Source organism: Leptopilina boulardi, unplaced genomic scaffold, assembly GCF_019393585.1.
Source record: "Leptopilina boulardi isolate dan_hultmark-lab unplaced genomic scaffold, ZJU_Lbou_2.1 LbouV2_392, whole genome shotgun sequence".
Taxonomy (NCBI): domain Eukaryota; kingdom Metazoa; phylum Arthropoda; class Insecta; order Hymenoptera; family Figitidae; genus Leptopilina; species Leptopilina boulardi.
Window position 1 is genome coordinate 3,103,881 of NW_026137965.1, and position 23,839 is coordinate 3,127,719.

At 22.4% G+C, this 23,839-nt stretch overlaps 2 protein-coding genes across 2 annotated transcripts; one reads left to right on the plus strand and one right to left on the minus strand.

Moving 5' to 3' along the window:
* Positions 1-209: 209 nt before the first annotated feature.
* LOC127288507 (uncharacterized) lies at positions 210-3,736 on the minus strand. The gene is made up of 3 exons (XM_051315990.1): positions 3,569-3,736; positions 2,877-2,941; positions 210-639 (listed from the first exon to the last, which is right to left on the minus strand). Exons 1-3 carry the CDS (start codon positions 3,719-3,721, stop codon positions 249-251), a joined length of 609 nt encoding a protein of 202 aa, XP_051171947.1. The 5' UTR covers positions 3,722-3,736; the 3' UTR covers positions 210-248.
* An 8,826-nt stretch (positions 3,737-12,562) lies between these two features.
* On the plus strand, positions 12,563-18,235 carry LOC127288696 (uncharacterized). The gene is made up of 5 exons (XM_051316307.1): positions 12,563-13,054; positions 14,453-14,505; positions 14,718-15,059; positions 16,873-17,150; positions 17,591-18,235. Exons 1-5 carry the CDS (start codon positions 13,043-13,045, stop codon positions 18,031-18,033), a joined length of 1,128 nt encoding a protein of 375 aa, XP_051172264.1. The 5' UTR covers positions 12,563-13,042; the 3' UTR covers positions 18,034-18,235.
* The last annotated feature ends 5,604 nt before the right edge of the window (positions 18,236-23,839 follow it).

The window sequence follows — 23,839 nt, forward strand, 5'->3', positions numbered from 1 at the left end:
TAATAATTTTTTTTATTTTCGATAATATATATATACATGTTTTTAAAAAATATAACAAATTCTTATAAACTAAATAACAATTTCTATGAAATTATATATCACAATATTAGTTTCTATTTCTATATTTTAAAAAGTATAATTAAAAATGAGAAATAATTTTTTACTATTTATATAATTAATTGTAATTAATTATAATTTTCAAACTGGCATTATCTGGTAAAATATATTTTTTTTTTAATTGAAAAATTTTAATATCCCGATACTTGTTGTTCTTCGTGGCCTCCTCCTCCTCCACCACCCCCGCCATAAGATGTAAATTCTTCGTGTCCTCCTAAATTATAACCTTCCTGATTGATTTCATTGCCAACTTGTTCAAAATTGTGACCCCCATGATGACCGCCATAGTGAATTTCTTGATTTTCCTGTCCACCATAACCACCGTGAAGATTAAATTCTCCATGACCACCGTGATTTTCGTGACCACCAAAACCATCGTGACCACCAATATTGATAGGTTGACCTACTGTATATCCTAGAACTTCATATTTATCACCACCACCGTGATGAATGTGCTTCGTAATTGTATGGGTGTGCTTGATTTTTTTTACATGATAAGGCACGTGAATTATTATGTGATGACTGAAAATAACACAAAAAGCAATTTTTTTTAATTAAAAAAATTATTATTTATCCGAATATTAATTAATTTATTTATTAATTTTAAGAGGATTCGAATTTTTAAATACCAGAATTTTTAATTTACGGAATCTTCATTTGTACGAATTTATATTTGCACGAATTTTCATTTGTCCGAATTTTTAATTGCATGAATTTTTAAGGCGCCGAATTTTCATTTGTCCGAAATTAAAAATGTTCAAACAAACAATTGACAGAATGATTTCGGCGCAATTTTTAAAATTGACGATTTTCTTTATAATTTCTAATTGGTCAATTTTAAAAATTGCGCCAAAATCTTTCTGTCGATTTTTTGTTCGGCCATTATTTGTAATTTGGGACAATTGAAAATCCGGCGTATTACAAAATTCTATCAATTAAAAATTCGTACAAATAAAAATTTTCACAAATTAAAATTCGGTGAATTGGAATTTTTGTCATTTAAAAATTTGATTGAATATTTGAATATTAATTAATTTATTTATTAATTTTAAGAGGATTCGAATTTTTAAATACCAGAATTTTTAATTTACGGAATCTTCATTTGTATGAATTTTTATTTGCACGAATTTTCAAGTCGCCGAATTTTCTTTTGTCCGTTAAGTGCAAAAATTTTAAATTCACCAAATCTTCATTTGTCCGAATTTTTAATTGCATGAATTTTTAAGGCGCCGAATTTTCATTTGTCCGAAATTAAAAATGTCCAAACAAACAATTGACAGAATGATTTCGGCGCAATTTTTAAAATTGACGATTTTCTTTATAATTTCTAATTGGTCAATTTTAAAAATTGCGCCAAAATCTTTCTGTCGTTTTTTTTTTCGGCCATTTGTAATTTGGGTCAATTGAAAATTCGGCGTATCACAAAATTCTATGAATTAAAAATTCGTACAAATAAAAATTTTAACAAATTAAAATTCGGTGAATTGGAATTTTTGTCATTTAAAAATTTTATTGAATATTTGAATATTAATTTATTTATTTATTTATTAATTTTAAGAGGATTCGAATTTTTAAATACCAGAATTTTTAATTTACGGAATCTTCATTTGTACGAATTTTTATTTGCACGAATTTTCAAGCCGCCGAATTCTCATTTGTCCCAATTTTTAAGTCGTCGAATTTCAATTTGTTTGAATTTTTAAATGCAAAAATTTTAAATTCACCGAATCTTCATTTGTCCGAATTTTTAATTGCATGAATTTTTAAGGCGCCGAATTTTCATTTGTCCGAAATTAAAAATGTCCAAACAAACAATTGACAGAATGATTTCGGCGCAATTTTTAAAATTAACGATTTTCTTTATAATTTCTAATTGGTCAATTTTAAAAATTGCGCCAAAATCTTTCTGTCGATTTTTTGTTCGGCCATTTGTAATTTGGGACAATTGAAAATTCGGCGTATTACAAAATTCTATCAATTAAAAATTCGTACAAATAAAAATTTTCACAAATTAAAATTCGGTGAATTGGAATTTTTGTTATTTAAAAATTTGATTGAGAATTCGTTTAAAAAAAAAAAAATTATTTCTAATAAAATAATTTGAAATAAAAATTTTATTAAAATAATTTTTATATGGGATAATTGTGCGCCTCCTTCAATTTTAAAATTATAAACTTTTTTTTTCTCAAAATTAAATGTTTGTATTTTAGAGGACGAAAGTTTAATTACTTTATAATATAATGTGACTATATTTATTTATATACTGGAGAAAGTTAACTATATCTCCTTAGACAATTACAAATTAAATCACTTTCGATTTGACAAGAAATTGTGACTTTTTTTATATATTGAAAACTGTTTAATAAGCAGGTCTAATTTAGCAATTGCTTTTATTGGAAAGATCATAGAAAGCATGTAATTTTTAATACGATGTGTCATAACGAAAGTGGCTTTGAACATAACAAATTGCTCTTATTTTGATAAACCCTTTTTTGCATATTCTTTTATATATATTAATTAACAAAACTATCGTTTTTTGGATTTGTAATAGATTTCTTTTGGTAAATATTTTATAAATTTTTTTTAAATATATAATTATAAAAATTTAGTTCAAGCAAATTGATTCATATTTTTATCTTCAAATGGTGGTCGATTGCCCTGTAAATTTTCTTATTAAACTCTTTTCTTTTTAAAAATTTTCACTTTACGTGTGAATAATTATTTTGTTAATGTTTTTTTAATGAACGAAGAAAACTTACTGTTCACCATCACCGCCTCCTTCCGTTAAATTCAAAGTTGCTACGATTACAAGCAGAACAAGTAACTGAAAAAATTGTTCGAAATTAATCAGTACTTTAAAATTTTTTTATCCTTAACTTTTTTATATGTAACTAAAAATCTCTTGATTCTTAATTAATTATTCTGTTTATTAATACTATTAATTATTATTCTTAATTAATAGTAATAGTTATTCCGATGCTGTAGTTTAACCCTTCCGAATCCTTTCGAATATCATTCAAAATCAATACGTTTGGATTGGAAACGATTTGCAATAAAATAACAGAAAAAGATTAAAATTCAGCTTCGGAATGAAACTGATTAATTAGGATGAATTATATGAAAAGAATTTTTTGATAATATTTACAAACAAAATTTAGATTCGGATAGAAACTGATTGACTCGAAGACAAATTTCAAAATTTCTCGAAATAATTTTTATTCAAAACTAACTGAATCCGTAACTTTTTTAAACTAAAAAAAAATCTAAATTATTTTAACAGTTGAATAATCATTCCCTTTGTTTTAAACCGATTTTGGAATCATTAATACTTTGAGGAGAAAAAACTTTTTGAAACTAACGGATTGGAATTGAATTAGAATTACAATTTTACTATAATTAATTAAAATACAATAGACTGTTAAATGTAACAGGATTGTTGGACGAAACTTACAGAAATACTCGACATCGTCCTGCTTAGCACGTTTAAATATATTTTAAAAGAAATCGAAAACCACACACTCCACGTGACTCGAATTCTGAATTTAATCTGTCTAATATTCTCCCGTATTCCATTTATATATCCTACTATGTTATAAGCCACCATAAGAATTGAAAGGTAACTTTTGTATTTAATGGATACAATACATCTAACATTGTGAAAGGAATATAAAATAAAATTAAAAAAAAAAAGAACTGACAACTACCCATCTAAGAGACGGTTATCTTATATTTTTCTTGGTAGTTTGCCTCTATACTTCATTATCTGTCTACAATATATATATATAATGTTATTGTATTTATATAGTTGGGCGTGGTTTTAATTTTTTCGCGATTATTACTTCCTTGTCTCCTTTTATCATTTTTTATTTTTTTATTTTCAACTGAAGTCAATATACTATTGCATTGGTCAGTGAACGTTCAAGATCAAGATCATGGTCGACAAGGTTTCACCTCTCTGTGTGTGTGTATGTATTGTTTGTGCAAGTCAGTCATTGTAATTTCATTTTGCCCGCCAAACTTTAACATACACATAACTTTCGTTTTAAAAACAATAGATAATAATAATAATTGAATTCAAGTTGTTATTAGAAATGATTAATATCAAATATATATATAGAAGCGAAACAAATCTTTTATTTTTATGGAAACACTTCCGTATATTTATTTTTATTCTCGCAATTGTCAATTCTGTTATTTGATGTTACAATCAAGAATCGGTTGTCATATAATTTATGATAATAAAAAAAATTATTGTTAATATTTTTTCTTTATAGTTTCATAAATAAATTCTCGTTTTTAGGGTTTCGTGGATCAGGGCTGGAACTTTTGAATATAGTTTCGCTTTTTGGCGTCCGTCTGTCCGTCGTACACTCTTATGGTTTCCATAGCAACTGTTTCCATGGTATTTGTTTCCATTACAACCGTAACCATAGCAATCGTTTCTATGATTGTTGTTACCCTAGCAACCGTTTCCATGGTATTTGATTCCATAGCAACCGTTTCTGATAATTGTTTCCATAGCAACCGTTTCTATGGTAGATATTTCCATAACAATCGTTTCTATGGTAGTTGTTTACATAGCAACTGTTTCTATAGCAACAGTTACCAAAGCAACCGCTTCCATAGCAACCGCTTCCATAGCAACTGTTTCCATATTAACAGTTACCAAAGCAACTGCTTCTATGGTAGTTGTTTCCATTACAACCGTAACCATAGCAACCGTTTCTATGATTGTTGTTTCCATAGCAACCGTTTCCATGGTAGTAGTTTCCATAGCAACTGTTTCCATAACAATCGTTACCCTAGCAACCGTTTCCATGGTATTTGATTCCATAGCAACCGTTTCTGATTATTGTTTCCATAGCAACCGTTTCTATGGTAGTAGTTTCCATAGCAACTGTTTCCATAACAATCGTTACCCTAGCAACCGTTTCCATGGTATTTGATTCCATAGCAACCGTTTCTGATTATTGTTTCCATAGCAACCGTTTCTGATTATTGTTTCCATAGCAACCGTTTCTATGGTAGTTATTTCCATAGCAATCGTTTCTATGGTAGTTGTTTCCATAGCAACTGTTTCTATAGCAACAGTTACCAAAGCAACCGCTTTCATAGCAACTGTTTCCATATTAACAGTTACCAAAGCAACTGCTTCTATGGTAGTTGTTTCCATTACAACCGTAACCATAGCAACCATTTCTATGATTGTTGTTTCCATAGCAACCGTTTCCATGGTAGTAGTTTCCATAGCAACTGTTTCCATAACAATCGTTACCCTAGCAACCGTTTCCATGGTATTTGATTCCATAGCAACCGTTTCTGATTATTGTTTCCATAGCAACCGTTTCTGATTATTGTTTCCATAGCAACCGTTTCTATGGTAGTTATTTCCATAGCAATCGTTTCTATGGTAGTTGTTTCCATAGCAACTGTTTCTATAGCAACAGTTACCAAAGCAACCGCTTTCATAGCAACTGTTTCCATATTAACAGTTACCAAAGCAACTGCTTCTATGGTAGTTGTTTCCATTACAACCGTAACCATAGCAACCATTTCTATGATTGTTGTTTCCATAGCAACCGTTTCCATGGTAGTAGTTTCCATAGCAACTGTTTCCATAACAATTGTTACCCTAGCAACCGTTTCTATGGTATTTGTTTCCATAGCAACCGTTTCTGATTGTTGTTTCCATAGCAACCGTAACCATAGCAACCGCTTCCATAGCAACTGTTTCCATAGCAACTGTTACCATAGCAATCATTTCCATAGTAGTTGTTTCCATAGCAACTGTTTTCATAGCAACCGTTTCCATGTTAGTAGTTTCCTTAGCAACCGTAACCTCAGCATTCGTTACAATGGCATCACCCCATCAAGTTTACGAATTCAATTATTGAATTCATTAATGTTCTCCTATAAAAAATGGAAGTACGTGAAGAACACATTCTTGTTGTTATATTTTTATTACTTCATTTTTACGAATGCAATAAAATTATATACTCTCGCCATTCCATAAACTATAATCTTCTAAAGTTTACGACAATTTTTATTATCCCGAACACTTGTTTTGTTTTTTTTTCATATGAATTTTCTATGTGATAGAATTATTACTTATTTTCAATTTCCTGATGTATTTATACAATTTGCTAAATGAAATAGGATTTTTTTTGTTTACTTTTGATATATATACAATCTGTGTGATCCATTAGAAAGTGAATTGTTTCATTTCGTTAATATTTACGTATACATATAATATTTCATATATAATGAAATATTTATGGTCTTTAGAAAAGAATTCTTCTATTATAATAATATATTATAATATAAAACCTTACAAAATTGATATATGGATGAGAAATTTACTATTAAATTTTGCAAATTAAAAAATAATACACATTTATGCCAATAAGATATTTGTTTAATGTGAGATGGGTTAAAACATAATTATGATTGATATCCACATTTTTTAATAATAATAATAATATATATATATATATATATATATATATATATTCAAAGAAGTTGAACACGTAATTGAGAAACCGTGATTTATGTGGAGCGTAACACATGCACTTTGCACACGCGCTTACAATTTTCAGTGAAATTAAGTTTTTTTTTATCTTTGATTTGAAGAAATAATTTTTCAATCCAAATGTTGATTAACGTTTTCATGAAATAATCTTTATTTATTTATTTTTGTTTATTGCAAAATAATCGGGATGATTATTAAAAATCATATTATATATTATGTTATATTTATTATTTATTTTTACATTAAATTATATATTGTTATACAATAACAATTATTATTCTTTTTTAATATATACGTGGGTTTCACTGTAGATGGTTAAAAAATTAACAAGATTGTAAAAAATTAAAAAAAATAAAAATATTAAAAATACCGACACAGAAACAAACCTTACCGACTGATGGCAATTTTTCGAAAATATAAAAATTACCAACATAGGAATCTACTTTACCGACTGATGGTAAAACAGTTTTTCCCCCAAAATGTTGATAATTTTTTAGATATTTTCATTTTTCAAACATTGTTTTACCGTCAGTCGGTAAGGTAGATTCCTATGTCAGTAATTTTTTATATTTTCATTTTTCAAAAAATTTCTTTACCATTAATCGGTAAGGTAGATTTCTATATAGGTAATTTTTTATATTTTCATTTTTCAAAAACTGTTTTACCATCAGTCGATAAGGTAAATTTCTATGACGGTGATTTCTTATATTTATTATTTTAAAAAATTACTAACTGTCGGTAAGGTAGATTTCTATGTCGGTAATTTTGAAATTATTTTCAGAAAACTACTTATTTTTTCAAAAAATAAATAATTAAAAAAAGATTATAAATTTTTTTTGTTTACTTTTTTTTATCTCAAATTAAGTTTTAAATTTATGCAAAAAAAATGGTAACAACTAGTTAGACAAATAATTGATAATAGTACATTGTAAAACTTTGTGGTGAAAGATATGCATTATTTTGTGTATAAGGGAGAAAAGTATAGAGAAGAAAATTTATGATGATAAATGGTTTTTATTTGTAAAAGTTATTGCTCTAATTTTTTTTGCGAGGGGGGGGGAAAGAAAAACATAGGAATCAATAGTGCAGAAACTGAAACGAGCAATCGACAAATTCTTCCAACACTTTAGTAATTATAACAACTTCTTTTGTTTATTTCTTCATTAGATTTTCCCTTTCTTTTATGTATATGTATACATATATAGAGAGTATAAATATATATTTGTAAGCAAAACGTAAGATTTCTTCACTAAACATTCCGCTTTTGGTATATATAAAAAGAAATATTGAAAATATGAAATAAATTTAATTTATATTTACACTGGAAAAAAAAAATTTGATTCAAATAATTAATTACTTGACTATTATCATCAAAGTTATTTTTATCAAATAATTTTTATTTCTATTTATACCAAAGAATGAAGAAAAAACCTAATAATTTTTTTTTATCAAATAATTATTATTTGTATCTAATGAATTTTTAATTTTATAAAATAATTATTTTCTGTATAACCATTTTCATTTGTATCATATAATAATTCTTTGGTACAGAATGAGCCGACAGTTTTGAACGTTCATATGAACGAAATATTTTTTTCAATCTATAAATTATTAAAAAATATGATGACCATGTAAAATAAAACCATGTAAATTAAAAAATTATTAAATTAATAACATCTTTTTAGATATTTTAAACAATATTTTGTAATAAAATTCGTACTTAAAGAAGCTGCAAAAAAAAATTTCGTTCATATGAACGTTCAAAACTTTTGGCTCATGGTACAGATACAAAGTATTTGGTAGAAATACAAATTATAATTTGGTACAAATACAAATTATTTGGTACAAATCATTTTTATCTTTATCAAATATTTATTATTTGCACATATCAATATTATTTGTACCAAATAAGTTGTATTTGCACCAAATAATTCGTATTTGTACCAAATAATTTGTATTTGTACATTTTTTGTAGCAAATATTTTTTTTATTTTTATCAAATAATTTGTATTAGTACCAAATAATTTGTATTTGTACCAAATAATTTGTATTTGCACCAAATAATTTGTAGTTGTACCAAATAATTTGTATTTGCACCAAATAATTTGTAGTTGTACCAAAGAATTTGTATTTGTACCAAATAATTTGTATTTTATTTGTCCAAAATACAAATTATTTGTATCAAATACATTTTTTGTATCAAATATTTTTTTATTTTTATCAAATAATTTGTAGTTGTACCAAATAATTTGTATTTGCACCAAATAATTTGTAGTTGCACCAAATAATTTGTATTTGTACCAAATAATTTGTATTTGCACCAAATAATTTGTAGTTGTACCAAATAATTTGTATTTGCACCAAATAATTTGTATTAGTACCAAATAATTTGTATTTGTACCAAATAATTTGTATTTTATTTGTACAAAATAATTTTTATTTGTATCAAATACATTTTTTGTATCAAATATTTTTTTATTTTTATCAAATAATTTGTAGTTGTACCAAATAATTTGTATTTGCACCAAATAATTTGTAGTTGCACCAAAAAATTTGTATTTGCACAAAATAATTTGTATTTGTACCAAATAATTTGTAGTTGTACCAAATAATTTGTAGTTGTAACAAATAATTTGTTTTTCACCAAATAATTTGTATTAGCAACAAATAATTTGTAGTTGTACCAAATAATTTGTATTTGCACCAAATAATTTGTATTAGTACCAAATAATTTGTATTTGCACCAAATAATTTGTTTTTCACCAAATAATTTGTATTAGCACCAAATAATTTGTATGAGTACCAAATAATTTGTATTTGTACCAAATAATTTGTATTAGTACCAAATAATTTGTATTTGCACCAAATAATTTGTATTAGTACCAAATAATTTGTATTTGTACCAAATAATTTGTATTTGCACCAAATAATTTGTAGTTGTACCAAATAATTTGTATTTGCACCAAATAATTTGTAGTTGTACCAAAGAATTTGTATTTGTACCAAATAATTTGTATTTTATTTGTCCAAAATACAAATTATTTGTATCAAATACATTTTTTGTATCAAATATTTTTTTATTTTTATCAAATAATTTGTAGTTGTACCAAATAATTTGTATTTGCACCAAATAATTTGTAGTTGCACCAAATAATTTGTATTTGTACCAAATAATTTGTATTTGCACCAAATAATTTGTAGTTGTACCAAATAATTTGTATTTGCACCAAATAATTTGTATTAGTACCAAATAATTTGTATTTGTACCAAATAATTTGTATTTTATTTGTACAAAATAATTTTTATTTGTATCAAATACATTTTTTGTATCAAATATTTTTTTATTTTTATCAAATAATTTGTAGTTGTACCAAATAATTTGTATTTGCACCAAATAATTTGTAGTTGCACCAAAAAATTTGTATTTGCACAAAATAATTTGTATTTGTACCAAATAATTTGTAGTTGTACCAAATAATTTGTAGTTGTAACAAATAATTTGTTTTTCACCAAATAATTTGTATTAGCAACAAATAATTTGTAGTTGTACCAAATAATTTGTATTTGCACCAAATAATTTGTATTAGTACCAAATAATTTGTATTTGCACCAAATAATTTGTTTTTCACCAAATAATTTGTATTAGCACCAAATAATTTGTATGAGTACCAAATAATTTGTATTTGTACCAAATAATTTGTATTAGTACCAAATAATTTGTATTTGCACCAAATAATTTGTATTAGTACCAAATAATTTGTATTTGTACCAAATAATTTGTATTTGCACCAAATAATTTGTAGTTGTACCAAATAATTTGTATTTGCACCAAATAATTTGTAGTTGTACCAAAGAATTTGTATTTGTACCAAATAATTTGTATTTTATTTGTCCAAAATACAAATTATTTGTATAAAATACATTTTTTGTATCAAATATTTTTTTATTTTTATCAAATAATTTGTAGTTGTACCAAATAATTTGTATTTGCACCAAATAATTTGTAGTTGCACCAAATAATTTGTATTTGTACCAAATAATTTGTATTTGCACCAAATAATTTGTAGTTGTACCAAATAATTTGTATTTGCACCAAATAATTTGTATTAGTACCAAATAATTTGTATTTGTACCAAATAATTTGTATTTTATTTGTACAAAATAATTTTTATTTGTATCAAATACATTTTTTGTATCAAATATTTTTTTATTTTTATCAAATAATTTGTAGTTGTACCAAATAATTTGTATTTGCACCAAATAATTTGTAGTTGCACCAAAAAATTTGTATTTGCACAAAATAATTTGTATTTGTACCAAATAATTTGTAGTTGTACCAAATAATTTGTAGTTGTAACAAATAATTTGTTTTTCACCAAATAATTTGTATTAGCAACAAATAATTTGTAGTTGTACCAAATAATTTGTATTTGCACCAAATAATTTGTATTAGTACCAAATAATTTGTATTTGCACCAAATAATTTGTTTTTCACCAAATAATTTGTATTAGCACCAAATAATTTGTATTTGCACCAAATAATTTGTATGAGTACCAAATAATTTGTATTTGTACCAAATAATTTGTATTAGTACCAAATAATTTGTATTTGCACCAAATAATTTGTATTAGTTCCAAATAATTTGTAGTTGTACCAAATAATTTGTATTTGCACCAAATAATTTGTTTTTCACCAAATAATTTGTATTAGCACCAAATAATTTGTATTTGCACCAAATAATTTGTATGAGTACCAAATAATTTGTATTTGTACCAAATAATTTGTATTAGTACCAAATAATTTGTATTTGCACCAAATAATTTGTATTAGTTCCAAATAATTTGTAGTTGTACCAAATAATTTGTATTTGCACCAAATAATTTGTATTAGCACCAAATAATTTGTATTTGCACCAAATAATTTGTATGAGTACCAAATAATTTGTATTTGTACCAAATAATTTGTATTAGTACCAAATAATTTGTATTTGCACCAAATAATTTGTATTAGTTCCAAATAATTTGTAGTTGTACCAAATAATTTGTATTTGCACCAAATAATTTGTTTTTCACCAAATAATTTGTATTAGCACCAAATAATTTGTATTTGCACCAAATAATTTGTATGAGTACCAAATAATTTGTATTTGTACCAAATAATTTGTATTAGTACCAAATAATTTGTATTTGCACCAAATAATTTGTATTAGTTCCAAATAATTTGTAGTTGTACCAAATAATTTGTATTTGCACCAAATAATTTGTTTTTCACCAAATAATTTGTATTAGCACCAAATAATTTGTATTTGCACCAAATAATTTGTATGAGTACCAAATAATTTGTATTTGTACCAAATAATTTGTATTAGTACCAAATAATTTGTATTAGTACCAAATAATTTGTAGTTGTACCAAATAATTTGTATTTGTACCAAATAATTTGTATTTGTACCAAATAATTTGTATTTGTACCAAATAATTTGTATTTGTACAAAATAATTTTTATTTGTACCAAATAATTTGTATTGGTACCAAATAGTTTTTATTTCAATCAAATATTTAAAAAAAAATAATTTTTTTATTTTGAAACAAATAAAATTTAATTGACAAAAATAAAAGTTATTAGATTGAAGGAAATATTTACTTGTTATTAGTCAAGTAACTGATTATTTGAAACAAATAATTTTTTTTTTCATTGCAATACGTTTTTTGACGTATAAATGTGTAATAATGTGAAATCGAAAATGAGATTGAAATCATCTACAATAATTTTGTCAAAAATGAAAATGAAAATAGAGTTCGTTGACGTTTGTATATATTTACAACGTTCACTTTCCTTTTGGAAATTAAAGAAAATCGATTAATCAGAAGGCAATCAAAGAAGTGTCGAGTTTGATTAATAATTTTCTTACATTAGGATGGGAAATATTAAATATTGTTTTTAATGTACATATTTAATGGCACGTAGTATTGTGTTCGTGAGTGAAGGGTAGTAGCTTCAGGACTACTAGACTGTGACTATATTTTCATTGGTGTAATGTTGGAAGAAAGTTGACGATTAACAATATGCAAGGTGTTTTATAGAGTAAAAATATATATTTCTATCGCGCGTTGAGATGGTGCAAAAGCATCATAAGCGTCACTAGGTCATACCCACCCATTCTCAATGTTCAATATTCGTCGTTATTCTTGCGGTTAGAAATTAACTGTTATGGTGGGAGATTCTAGAGCGTCAGTAGTCTTCTTTTTATCTTGTATAAAAGAGAAGATGCCTAGTCTTGGTTCCTGCAATATATCTGGATCACCCGAACGGGATACATTATTCGGTTATATATCTATTTATAAATATAGTGAAAAGTTTATATTTGTGTATTCAAATTTTTATTTATTTTTATCATGCGGCTTGCGGTAAGTTTTGTGTTAATATTATTGTGTTATTTATTTTTTTATCAAAAAAAAAAGAAACGGGAGTCAGTAAAGTAATTATTTTTAATTGTACAAAAATACTCTTTATTTATTAATATTTCATAATTTTTTAATTATAATATTATTGCAAATTATAATTATTATAAAATAACCAGAGAAATGTTTTATTTGAAACAAATATAATATTTCTATTTGTCTCAGAGCCTAATAAATTTTTTATTTGGCGTAAATAAAAATTTTATTTGTCATAATTAAAATTTTTATTTAAATTAAATAAAATTTATTTGCAAAAAAATCAATATTTATTTGAAACGAGTACAAATTTATTTGCAACAAATCAATATTTATTTGAAAGGAATAACAATTTATTTGCAACAAATAAATATTTATTTGAAACAAATACTAATTTATTTAGCTCTGAGACAAATATATTTATTTTTTCTCTAGGTGTAATTATTATAAATTATAATTATAATATTATATTTTGTAAATCGCCAAATTTTGAAAAATAAATTTTCTTTGCTTCGAATGAAAATTAAATTTTGTTAAAATTACATTTGTTTTTTTGTGTTAATTTTTTTTAGAATTATCAATTTCGAATGCTAAATTTGATTTCGGTACACTACAAAAAAATTTGTTTGATTCAAATCATCGATTACTTGACTATTATCAAATAAATATTTTTAAATAATTATTATTTAAGTCAATTATAAATTCTATTTGTTTCAAATACAAAAATTATTTATTCAAAGACATTTTAATTGATTTAAATAAAAATTATTCGCCAAAAAAAATATTTATTTGAAAATAGTAACCGATTATTTGAATCAAATAAATTTTTTTTTAATGTAATAAATATTTTTGTCTTAAACCAAGTCCACTTCTGGGCCGAAAGGCTGAAGCTTAATTAATAAATAATAAATATTTCGGTCTTTATGTAATATAAATAATTAATAACTTTTTTATTTTTTTATAAATTATTATAAATATTTTTTTTATTAATAAAAAATAAATTGAGAGTATCAATAAATTATTTATTTATTTATTTAAATAATAAATAGAAATATTAATAAAATATTAATTTTGCTTATTAATGCTTATAAAAAAGCATTTTAAATTTACTCTCTGAATCTAAATTAATAAAAACTTTAACTACTTTGAATTAGTAAATGACATTTTGCTTTAAAATTAGTAAAATTCTACTAATATTAAAAAGTTTTTTTTTACTAACTAATTAGTAAAATTTAACATTTTCAGAAAAAAAGCCGATTACTTTTTCAAATTAGTTAAAATTTTTTACTAATTCAGATTTAGAAAATATTTGGTTATCATTGTTTCTCATAAAGAAAAAGGATTTTAATATTAATTTCACTTTTCCAGATTTTCCTCGTTTTTCTATCAATAGCATGTAGTTTTCTGACAATTGCTGCAGAGTAAGTAAAAGAAAATTTTTTTTTAATTTTCCAGTTTTCGAAAGTTAAGGAAAAAAATTTTATAATTATTTTTGTTATTTATCCTCTGGTATAATTTATTTATATTGTATTTATATTATTTATAATAATTTATAAAAATTTATAAATTATTGAATTATTTTTTATTAGATATTATTTGATTTATTTATGTTAATTAAATTTATTGTTTTCAGGAGGAAGGTAATTTTTATGATACCACGTCACGTAAGAAGGAGTCCAGGTGCATCGTGGCACTCTCATATGAGACCGCCCCCATTAAGAAAATCCCATTATACAGCCGATGACAATTATCCACATCTTTATAATCGGCCAAATAGTATTATTTATGGAAAACCAGCATTTCGCCATGGAGGAAATTATTTACCTCATGGAGGCGATGATTTTGATCAAGATCACGAGGGAATTAATAATGTTGTCGTACCCCATGGAAAAGGCATAAGTCATGGGATTTCCTTTGGTCACGGATATATTCCATATGATAAAATTAAAGGCAATTATGTGCCTCTAAAGGAAGGGTAAACAAATTTATTTTTCTATTTTTATATTTATTAGCTGCTAAGGATTTACTTTTAATGCAATTTTTATTTTATACTTTTTGAATCTTAAAATTAATTTATTAAATGATTATAAGTGTTGATCATTAAATTAGAGAAAAATTCTGTCATTAGTTACGGTCTATTAATCATTGATATAGAGAAATTTTTTTTAAATTATTTTATTAGTTATTATTAATTATAATTAAATATTTTTCCATTTTTTTCAATTTTTTAAATTAAATAATAAATTTATTAACAATTAATTAATACAAAATTATAAAAAAACGTTTCAGTCAAATTTTTTATTAATAATAATTTAATTTATTAAATTTCTATTTAAATCACAATTTTAATTATTAAGTTTACTTTGAATATTTCCAATTTAATTGACTTTATTAACTTTCATTTCATTTCTATATAAAAAAAAGTATTTTATATATATTGAAAACGACGTAAAGATTCATTAGAATAGCTATAACTTTCGCTGTTTTAGAAAAAAAATATACTAGGCAATTTCACCTGTTTTAGGTGAATTTTTTGTTGCATATTTTTTATTTCTTTAATTAAATTTTTATTATTTGCATTGAGTTGCCTTTCATTTATTTACAATTATTATTTAAATAAAATGGTTCAAAAATATTTATTACATTAAATTTATTTTTTTATTGTTTTATTATTATTATTATTATTATTATTATTATTATTATTTAATATTTTATTAATATATTTTGATAAAATTTGTATTTAAAAATAGAAGATGTAAATAAAAATTTTTATCAAAAATTTTTAAAGAATTTTTAAAAATTGAAAAATTTGAGAAATTTAAATTCGAAAATTGATGAAAGTAACTTTAAAAGTTATTTTTCTTCTATTTTGTAGAAAGTATAAGATTCTGTGAATGATAAAATCATTGCAAAGATATAAAATTTCAATCAAATTAGACGTTTATTATAGTTATTGAAGCTTTAAACTAAACATCGATTGAAGAAATTGTATTTTATCGGAAAATTACATGTTTTGGTAACTTTTTTTTTAATATTTAAAATTACGAATTAAAATACGAAAATTATAAGTTTATAACACAGAAAATTGGAAAGTATTCAAAAAAGACTTAACACTCTTATTTTAATACTTAACAATTTTTTGTGATTATTAACACAATTATTTTTATTATAATTTTTTTTTTTTTTATTTATTTCACAATAAACGGGAATTTTTTTTATTATTATTTATTTCATAATTATAATAAATGATAATAATTATAATTAATAATAAATTAATTAATAATAGTAATAATAAATTAATAATAATAATTCATTAATAAATAATAATAATTATTATTATTATTATTAATAATTATTTATTTATTTATTTATTTATTAAGAGAATTATTAGCTAAATATTTTATATAATTTAAAAAAGAAAAACTTTATAAAAATTTGGAAAATACACAGAAAATTAAAAGGTATTAAAATAAGCTGCAACGCTTATTATTTTAATCCAATTTTGCTTATTTTAATCCATTTTGGTATTAAAATAAGCAAAATTGGATTAAAATAATAAGCGTTGCAGCTTATTTTAATGCCTTTTAATTTTCTGTGTAAATAAATTTTTTTTAGTAGGGTCTCATTATTAACGAAACATTAATTAATTTATTTATGAAATAAATAAAAAACAATAAAACTCGTTTTAATTGATTATAAATATTTAATTTATTAAATTTTGTCTTTAAAAAAAAGAAATTATTTTTTTTTTACAAAAAATATCTAATTTTTTTGATTTTATTTTTTAGTTTCGTGGAAAATCATTCTTCAAAGGATTCATCGGAGGATTCTGCATTTTCACCGATAGATCCAAGTCACGTTAGTTTAACAACAGAAAGTGACACAGATTCCTTTCTTCCCGGTCAAAGTGGATCCTATGATATTGAATTGAATGGAAAAACAATTGACGATCAAAGTAAACTTTTTAATTCACGATCATTGGCAAAAGCTTCTTATGGCGACAAACTTTCATTGGATAATGTAAATAGCGCCTCAGCTGGTGAGGAAAAATCAATTATTGCCAATGGTAGGTTTTTTCTATTATCAAAAAAATTTTTCTTAGTAATTATTTTTAGTAAGAAATTAAATTTTATTAATTTTTAATTTATTTTTTTTTACTTTAGTAATTTTTTGATTAAGATTTCGTTTACAAAGTAATTTTATTTTTTTAATTATAATTCTTTTTTATTTGCATTTAAAGTTGATAGAATTTAAAAGTAAATGCAAAAAATATTTTTTCACAACCGATTATTTTGAATATTGATAAAAATAAATAGAAGAAAATTTTAATTAGCTTTAAATCATTATTTAAAAAATTATTTTTCATTCCTTTATTAAATTTATAATTTTAATTTTCTAAATTAATTTTTTTTTATATACCTTAATAATTTTAATTTTTTCAGTTAAAATTATTATTATTATTATTTATTTTTTATTGTTTTGATTAATTGTTTTTTATATTTTCAGATTATTCAACATCATCACAAGTTTTAAAATCGGAGACAACGTCGAGTACGCCAATTTTTGTACCATCGCCAAAAATTGGAGGAAGCACGAGAGGAGTCGTGATTCGTGACAGTGTATCACTTGACGATTATAATAGAAAAGTTGAGGAATTCACAAAAACATGGCCGGGTGTTGTAAATATTCCTGGAATTCATGGAAGCAATATACAACATGTTGGACAAAATATTCAACAATTGCCAATATCATCATTTGCAGGATCAAGTTTTCCCGCTAGTTCATCATGGACATCATCATTGGCGGGTAATCAGGGCTATTCAGTAAGGGAGGATATTGTCGAACCCGAATATGATTTTCGAACAATGCCCATACAAAATAGTCCTGTTTATTCATTTCCCAATCCTGGCAGTGCAACTTTGCCTAATATTCAATCTTCGTATTCTTAATTATTTATTTTTTAGTTTTATCTAATTAATTATTTGAAAGAAACGGATTTTTTTGTCTTTTTTTATTTTTATTTATTTTTTTTTTGTTTCATCACTACTAAAGAGAAATTATTTTTTTTTTGTATGAAATATTTCAATGCCAAGAGAAAAAAATGATAAAATTATTAAGGAACAAAAGAAATAAAAAAAGAAATGAAAATTAGTTCAACTTGGAAATTTTTTTAAATAAAAAAAAAAAAATTTCGATTAAATAATTTTGGTGAAAGTGTAAATAATTTATTTTTTTAACATTTTTAATTTGTTGTAATTATTATTATTTTTATTATTTAATATTTGTTGTATTTTATAATAAAAATTAATATTTTCTTACAGTAGGAAACAATTAACATAACATAAACTAAAATTTGTCAATTTTTTTCCATTTTTTTACTGTGAGAAATTTTTAATTTTCATCTAAATCTAATTTTTAATCATCCGAATGAAAATAAAATTATTCACACTTTTACTGAAAAATTTTTTAATTAATTTTTTTTTTTTGTTTTAATACAAAAGTTAAATAGAAAAATAAATGCTTATTTATATTTTTATATTTTAAATTAATAATGTTAAGTTGAACTAATTTTTGTTTAGAGACTGTCCATCCAATTTTTTTTTTGAAAATAAAATTTAGAAATGTAAATTAATACTCCTAAAGTATTCGAAAAATGTAAAAAAAAAATTGAATATTCAAAATATTTTAAATTCGGAAATTTTTCAAAAATTTGAAATATTTGGAAAATGAAAATTAAATTAAAATTCCAATTTTTGGAAAATGAAAATTTTTTAAATATTGAAAGTATTTTTGCGAAAAAACTAAATTTTTTGCGTAAAATTAACAACAAAAAAAGAAAAAAATACTGTTTGGTTTAAAAATTTATTATTTATTCTTTTGTCTCCGAATGTTAAGAATCAAATAATTGTTTAACTTTGTTTAAAGAAAACAATATCGTTGTTTTGTAAATATATTCAACTTATTGTTTAGTTGTAAAAAAAACGTAAAATAAATCTAGAATTATAATACAAAATTTCTTTTTATATTTACTGAAAAAATTGTAAAAAAAAATTTTTTAATTCTTGATTTAATTTTTGAAATTCTTTAAAAAAAAAATGTTATACTTTTTTTTACATTTAATTGATAATTTGGAATTTATTATAAATTTTTTTCTAACTTAAAAAAAATTTTATTCGTAGAGAAAAATTTTTTTTTTACCAAATCAATTAATATTTTTTATAATAATTTCCTTGTAGCAGATAATTATAATTAGTTAATAATTATATGTATTTATATATATATGTTTGGTACGATATGTGATAATTAGAAATATTTTAATTGTAAGAGTAATTGAGTATTTGTTAAACCATTGACTGAGGAAATAAATCTTGTTCTATTTTTTGTTTATTTAGTTTTATTTAACACATTATTTATACATTAATTAATTTTTTTTTTATTTACAGTACATAAATTATAAATGTTATTTTATAATTACAATATCATATCTAAAAATAATAATATAATTATAATTTTAATAGTAATAATATTTATTATTATTTTTATTAATATTATTACTATTATTATTATTATTATTATTAAAATTATTATCTTCTTTTAGAATTCTAAAGAAAAATTAGTGCCCATTTTAACCCTTTTTGGTGTTTTAAATAAAAAAAAAGAAATTATTTTCATTAAAAGCTAAAAATAATTAATTAGATAATGTTAAATTAATAAACGAAACAATTGGCATTTTTCAATTAAAAACTTTCATTTATTTATAATTTAATTTTTTTTTACACATATAAATAAAATATAGACCCGTTATGAAAGTTGACGTTTGATTTTGTAAATAAAAATATGTATAAAATTCTAAAAGGAAAAATACGTATGCTAAAAAAAAATTAATTTAATATCCGATATAAATCAATTTCTATATATATAAAAAAAAAAAAATGATTTGCAGACAAGTTTATGGTCTCATAAATAGTTTATATTTTTGAATATGTGCAAAGTGGGCTATATAAATGATTGACAGTAAAAAAAAAATATATTATATATCTTGATTGCAATTTCACTATTGAGTGTGAATTTAATTTTTTTTTTTTTCGAGAAACCGGTTTTTGGATATTCGATGAGTTTTAGAATTTAATATATATATATAGAAATATACTCGTGAGAGTAATATAATAGTTGTTCTCATCGTCTCGAAAGATCATTGTTGAATGCCACGGTCATCCGATTCAACATCCCCCTTTATACTTTCACTCATATATAGATATATAATGAAAATTGCGAGCAAGTAACCGGTTAAGATATATACTTTGAAAGTCTAGAAAGTCTGTAACAAGAAAATCGTTTCGATTGCTTGCCCCGGTCCATTCAATCTGTTGTCGCTATTTTCAACTGAACTTGACATGTCTCTTTTCTCTCTTTCTTGATGGAAAAAACCAAATTTCACAAATTTTTATCTTGTTCCATTTTGATGCGATTTTTATGTTTATACACGAAACAAGGAAATTTATTGTAAAAAAAAAAAAATGTTTTCACTCGATTTCGAAAAAAAAAAAAATTTTGCGATAATTGACAAAAATTAATTAAGTTGAACATTAATTTTAATTAACTGATTTGTCAAAGTTTGCTTTTTTGGTTTTTTTTGTTTTGGAAATTAAATTTTTTAATATTTTATTGTATTTTTTATTTATTAAAGAATAATAGTAATAATAATTTTATTTACTATATTTACTATATAATTTTATTTATTTTTATTTATTTATGAATTTATCCATTAATATTCATTAGTACAGACAAACAATTATTGTTTAATTAAACAAATTATTAACATAAATTATAATTAATTATTTAAACAATTATTAACTATTGGGATCATGAGTCCGAAAAATAATTTTCAACGTTAAAAATTTGTTGTAAAAAAAATTTGTTGCAATCAAATTTGTTTAAACAATTTGTTATAAACAAATCAACAATTTTTTTAAACTAATAGCAATTTTACGGAAAAAATTACTATGAAAACATGTATATCTTTTGTTAAAAATTATATTGCTATATAAATTTTATAAACAATTATAATGTTTCAATACTAGTTTTATAATTGTTTATAACATATTTACAACAATGTAATTGAGAAAAAATCAAATACATGTTCCCGAAGTAATTTTCCACGTAATAGTTTTCCAAAAAAAAATTTACAATTTTAAAATTTACTACTATATTTGTTTAAAATAAATTATTTAAACAATTTGTTATAAACAAATAAACAATTTTTTTAAAACTAATAGCAATCCTACAGGAAAAATTAACTTTGACTTTTTTCTATATTTTTTTATAACAATTTGTTATAAATAAATTTTAATTTTTTTTAAACTATTAAAATGATTATTAAAATATTATTATAATATAAATAATAACTATTATTAACTATTAAAATAAATAAGTATAAATTTTTTTATATATTTGTTTATAACAATTTGTTATAAACAAATAAACAATTTTTTTAAAACTAATAGCAATCCTACAGGAAAAATTAACTTTAATTTTTTTCTATATTTTTTTATAACAATTTGTTATATATAAATTTTAATTTTTTTTAAACTATTTGTTATAAATAAATTTTAATTTTTTTTAAACTATTAAAATATCTATTAAAGTATTTTTATAATTATTATAATATAAATAATAACTATTATTAACTATTAAAATAAATAAGTATAACTTTTTTATATATTTGTTTATAACAATTTGTTTAAACAATTTGTTATAAATAAATTGTATTTTTTTTTCTATTAGCAATTCTACAGGAAAAATTACTATGGAAATATATCTGACTTTTTTAAAAATTACTGTTTAATTGTTATAAATAATTTTAATGATCCCGTTCTCTATAATAGTTTATATCATTTATACAATAATAAAGATTTTTAAAAAAAGTCGTCGTACATATTTTCGTAGTAATTTTTCTCTTAAAATTGTCAGTAGTTTTTTAAACAAAATTGCTAATTTGTTTATTTGTTTATAACAAATTGTTTAAATAATTTTTTTTGCAAAAAAAAAATTCTAGGAATATTTCTAGGACTCATACTAGAAAACCAATAGTTAATTTTGCGTTATTAATTAATAATTAATTATTTATTATTTAATAATTAATTATATATTATTTAACGAGTGGAGATTTTTATTTTTTTTTGTTTTTTCTTTTGTAAATTTATTTATTTTTTATATAAATTTTTTTTTTAAATATATATATATATATTTGAGTTCCTGTTTTCCTTTATCTATTTTTTTTCTGTCTGTGAGATCCGGATCCACCTTTCTGAGATTTACCAGATTCCTCGTTAATTTACAGCGGCATTATAGTCTACCCGACTTTCACTGTAAATCTCCATTATTACTTTCATAAATTCGTAATTGATAATATTTCCCTATCAAACCATATAGTATAATTAAATGAGTATAGGAAATTCGAAAAAAATGTTAAATTCGCCATACATAACTATTTTGATATGTAAAAGAAAAAAAAATGATTTAATCTTATAAGGAACTTAACGATATTAAAAGGAAAATCATACCATTAAGTGGTTTGATCAAATTAATTTTTTGTTGTTTTTTTAAATTTTATTTTATTAGTCCAACAGTAAAAACCAATAATCAATGATAATTAGGAAAAATTTATATATTTTTTTTTATAAATCTACATTCTTTTTTCATAATAAAATAAAAAGAAAATTAAGAAAAATTTAAAAGAAAAGAAAATTGGGGAATTAAATAATTTATAAAAAATTTAAATAAAAATAATAACCGTTAAATAAAGCGATAATATGATTGATGCAAAAAAAAAAAAAATTAGTATATTTATAATATTATAAAATGGAGCAGAAAATATAAAATTAAATAATGTGTTAAAAAAAAAGTTTACAAAACTATATAATTTGAAAATAAGTGTAGAAATCCATTATTTTCGTAATTGTATAGTCTTAAAAGTAGATATAATAAAAAGTCAATATAAATTTATCGGAATATTTTGTGTATACAAAGAAAAGTGATTCTGTGCGTGTGAACTTTTGCCTCTTCTTTATATACTTTCTCCTTTGATGCTAATTTTATTATACACCACTCTTACTGACGCTTTTTTTTTATTGTGAATTTTTTTTTCTGATGAGATTCACTTCTTTTTATATCAACTCTAGATCTAGAATTAAACAATTGTGAGAACATGACACTTTTTTTTTTTTTTTTTTTTTTTTTGAAAGAAGAAGAGAAAATTGAATTTATAAATTTCAATAAACAACGAAAATTAAATTAACATAACATAAAATTAAATAAATAAATTTTTTGAATTTTCTTTGAAATAAGAAAATTTAAAAAAAAAAAAATTCAAGTGATTTTTTTTAAGTGGGACATTTTCTATTGAATAATAAAGCCATTACATGCAATTCTAGTTTCCATACATCTCATTAAACTTGCTCTTAAAAGAAAATATTACCTTAGATCGTCATCTCGTCACGTTTCATACTCGAACGTAATATAATTACGATTCAGAATCTTCCTAGTTAAGTTATAAAAAAAAATTGGTTTGAAAATAATAAAAAAAAACTTTTTTTTTTTGCATAAAACTTAATTTTTTGTCTTCTTTTTCAAATAAACAAAAATAAATATTGCATAGTAAACTTTTATGTTAAAAATTTTCCGCGGAAAATGCCACCAGGAATTTTCAAAGAAATTCCATAGAAATTTCTCCAACTATTCATGGTACTTTCATCA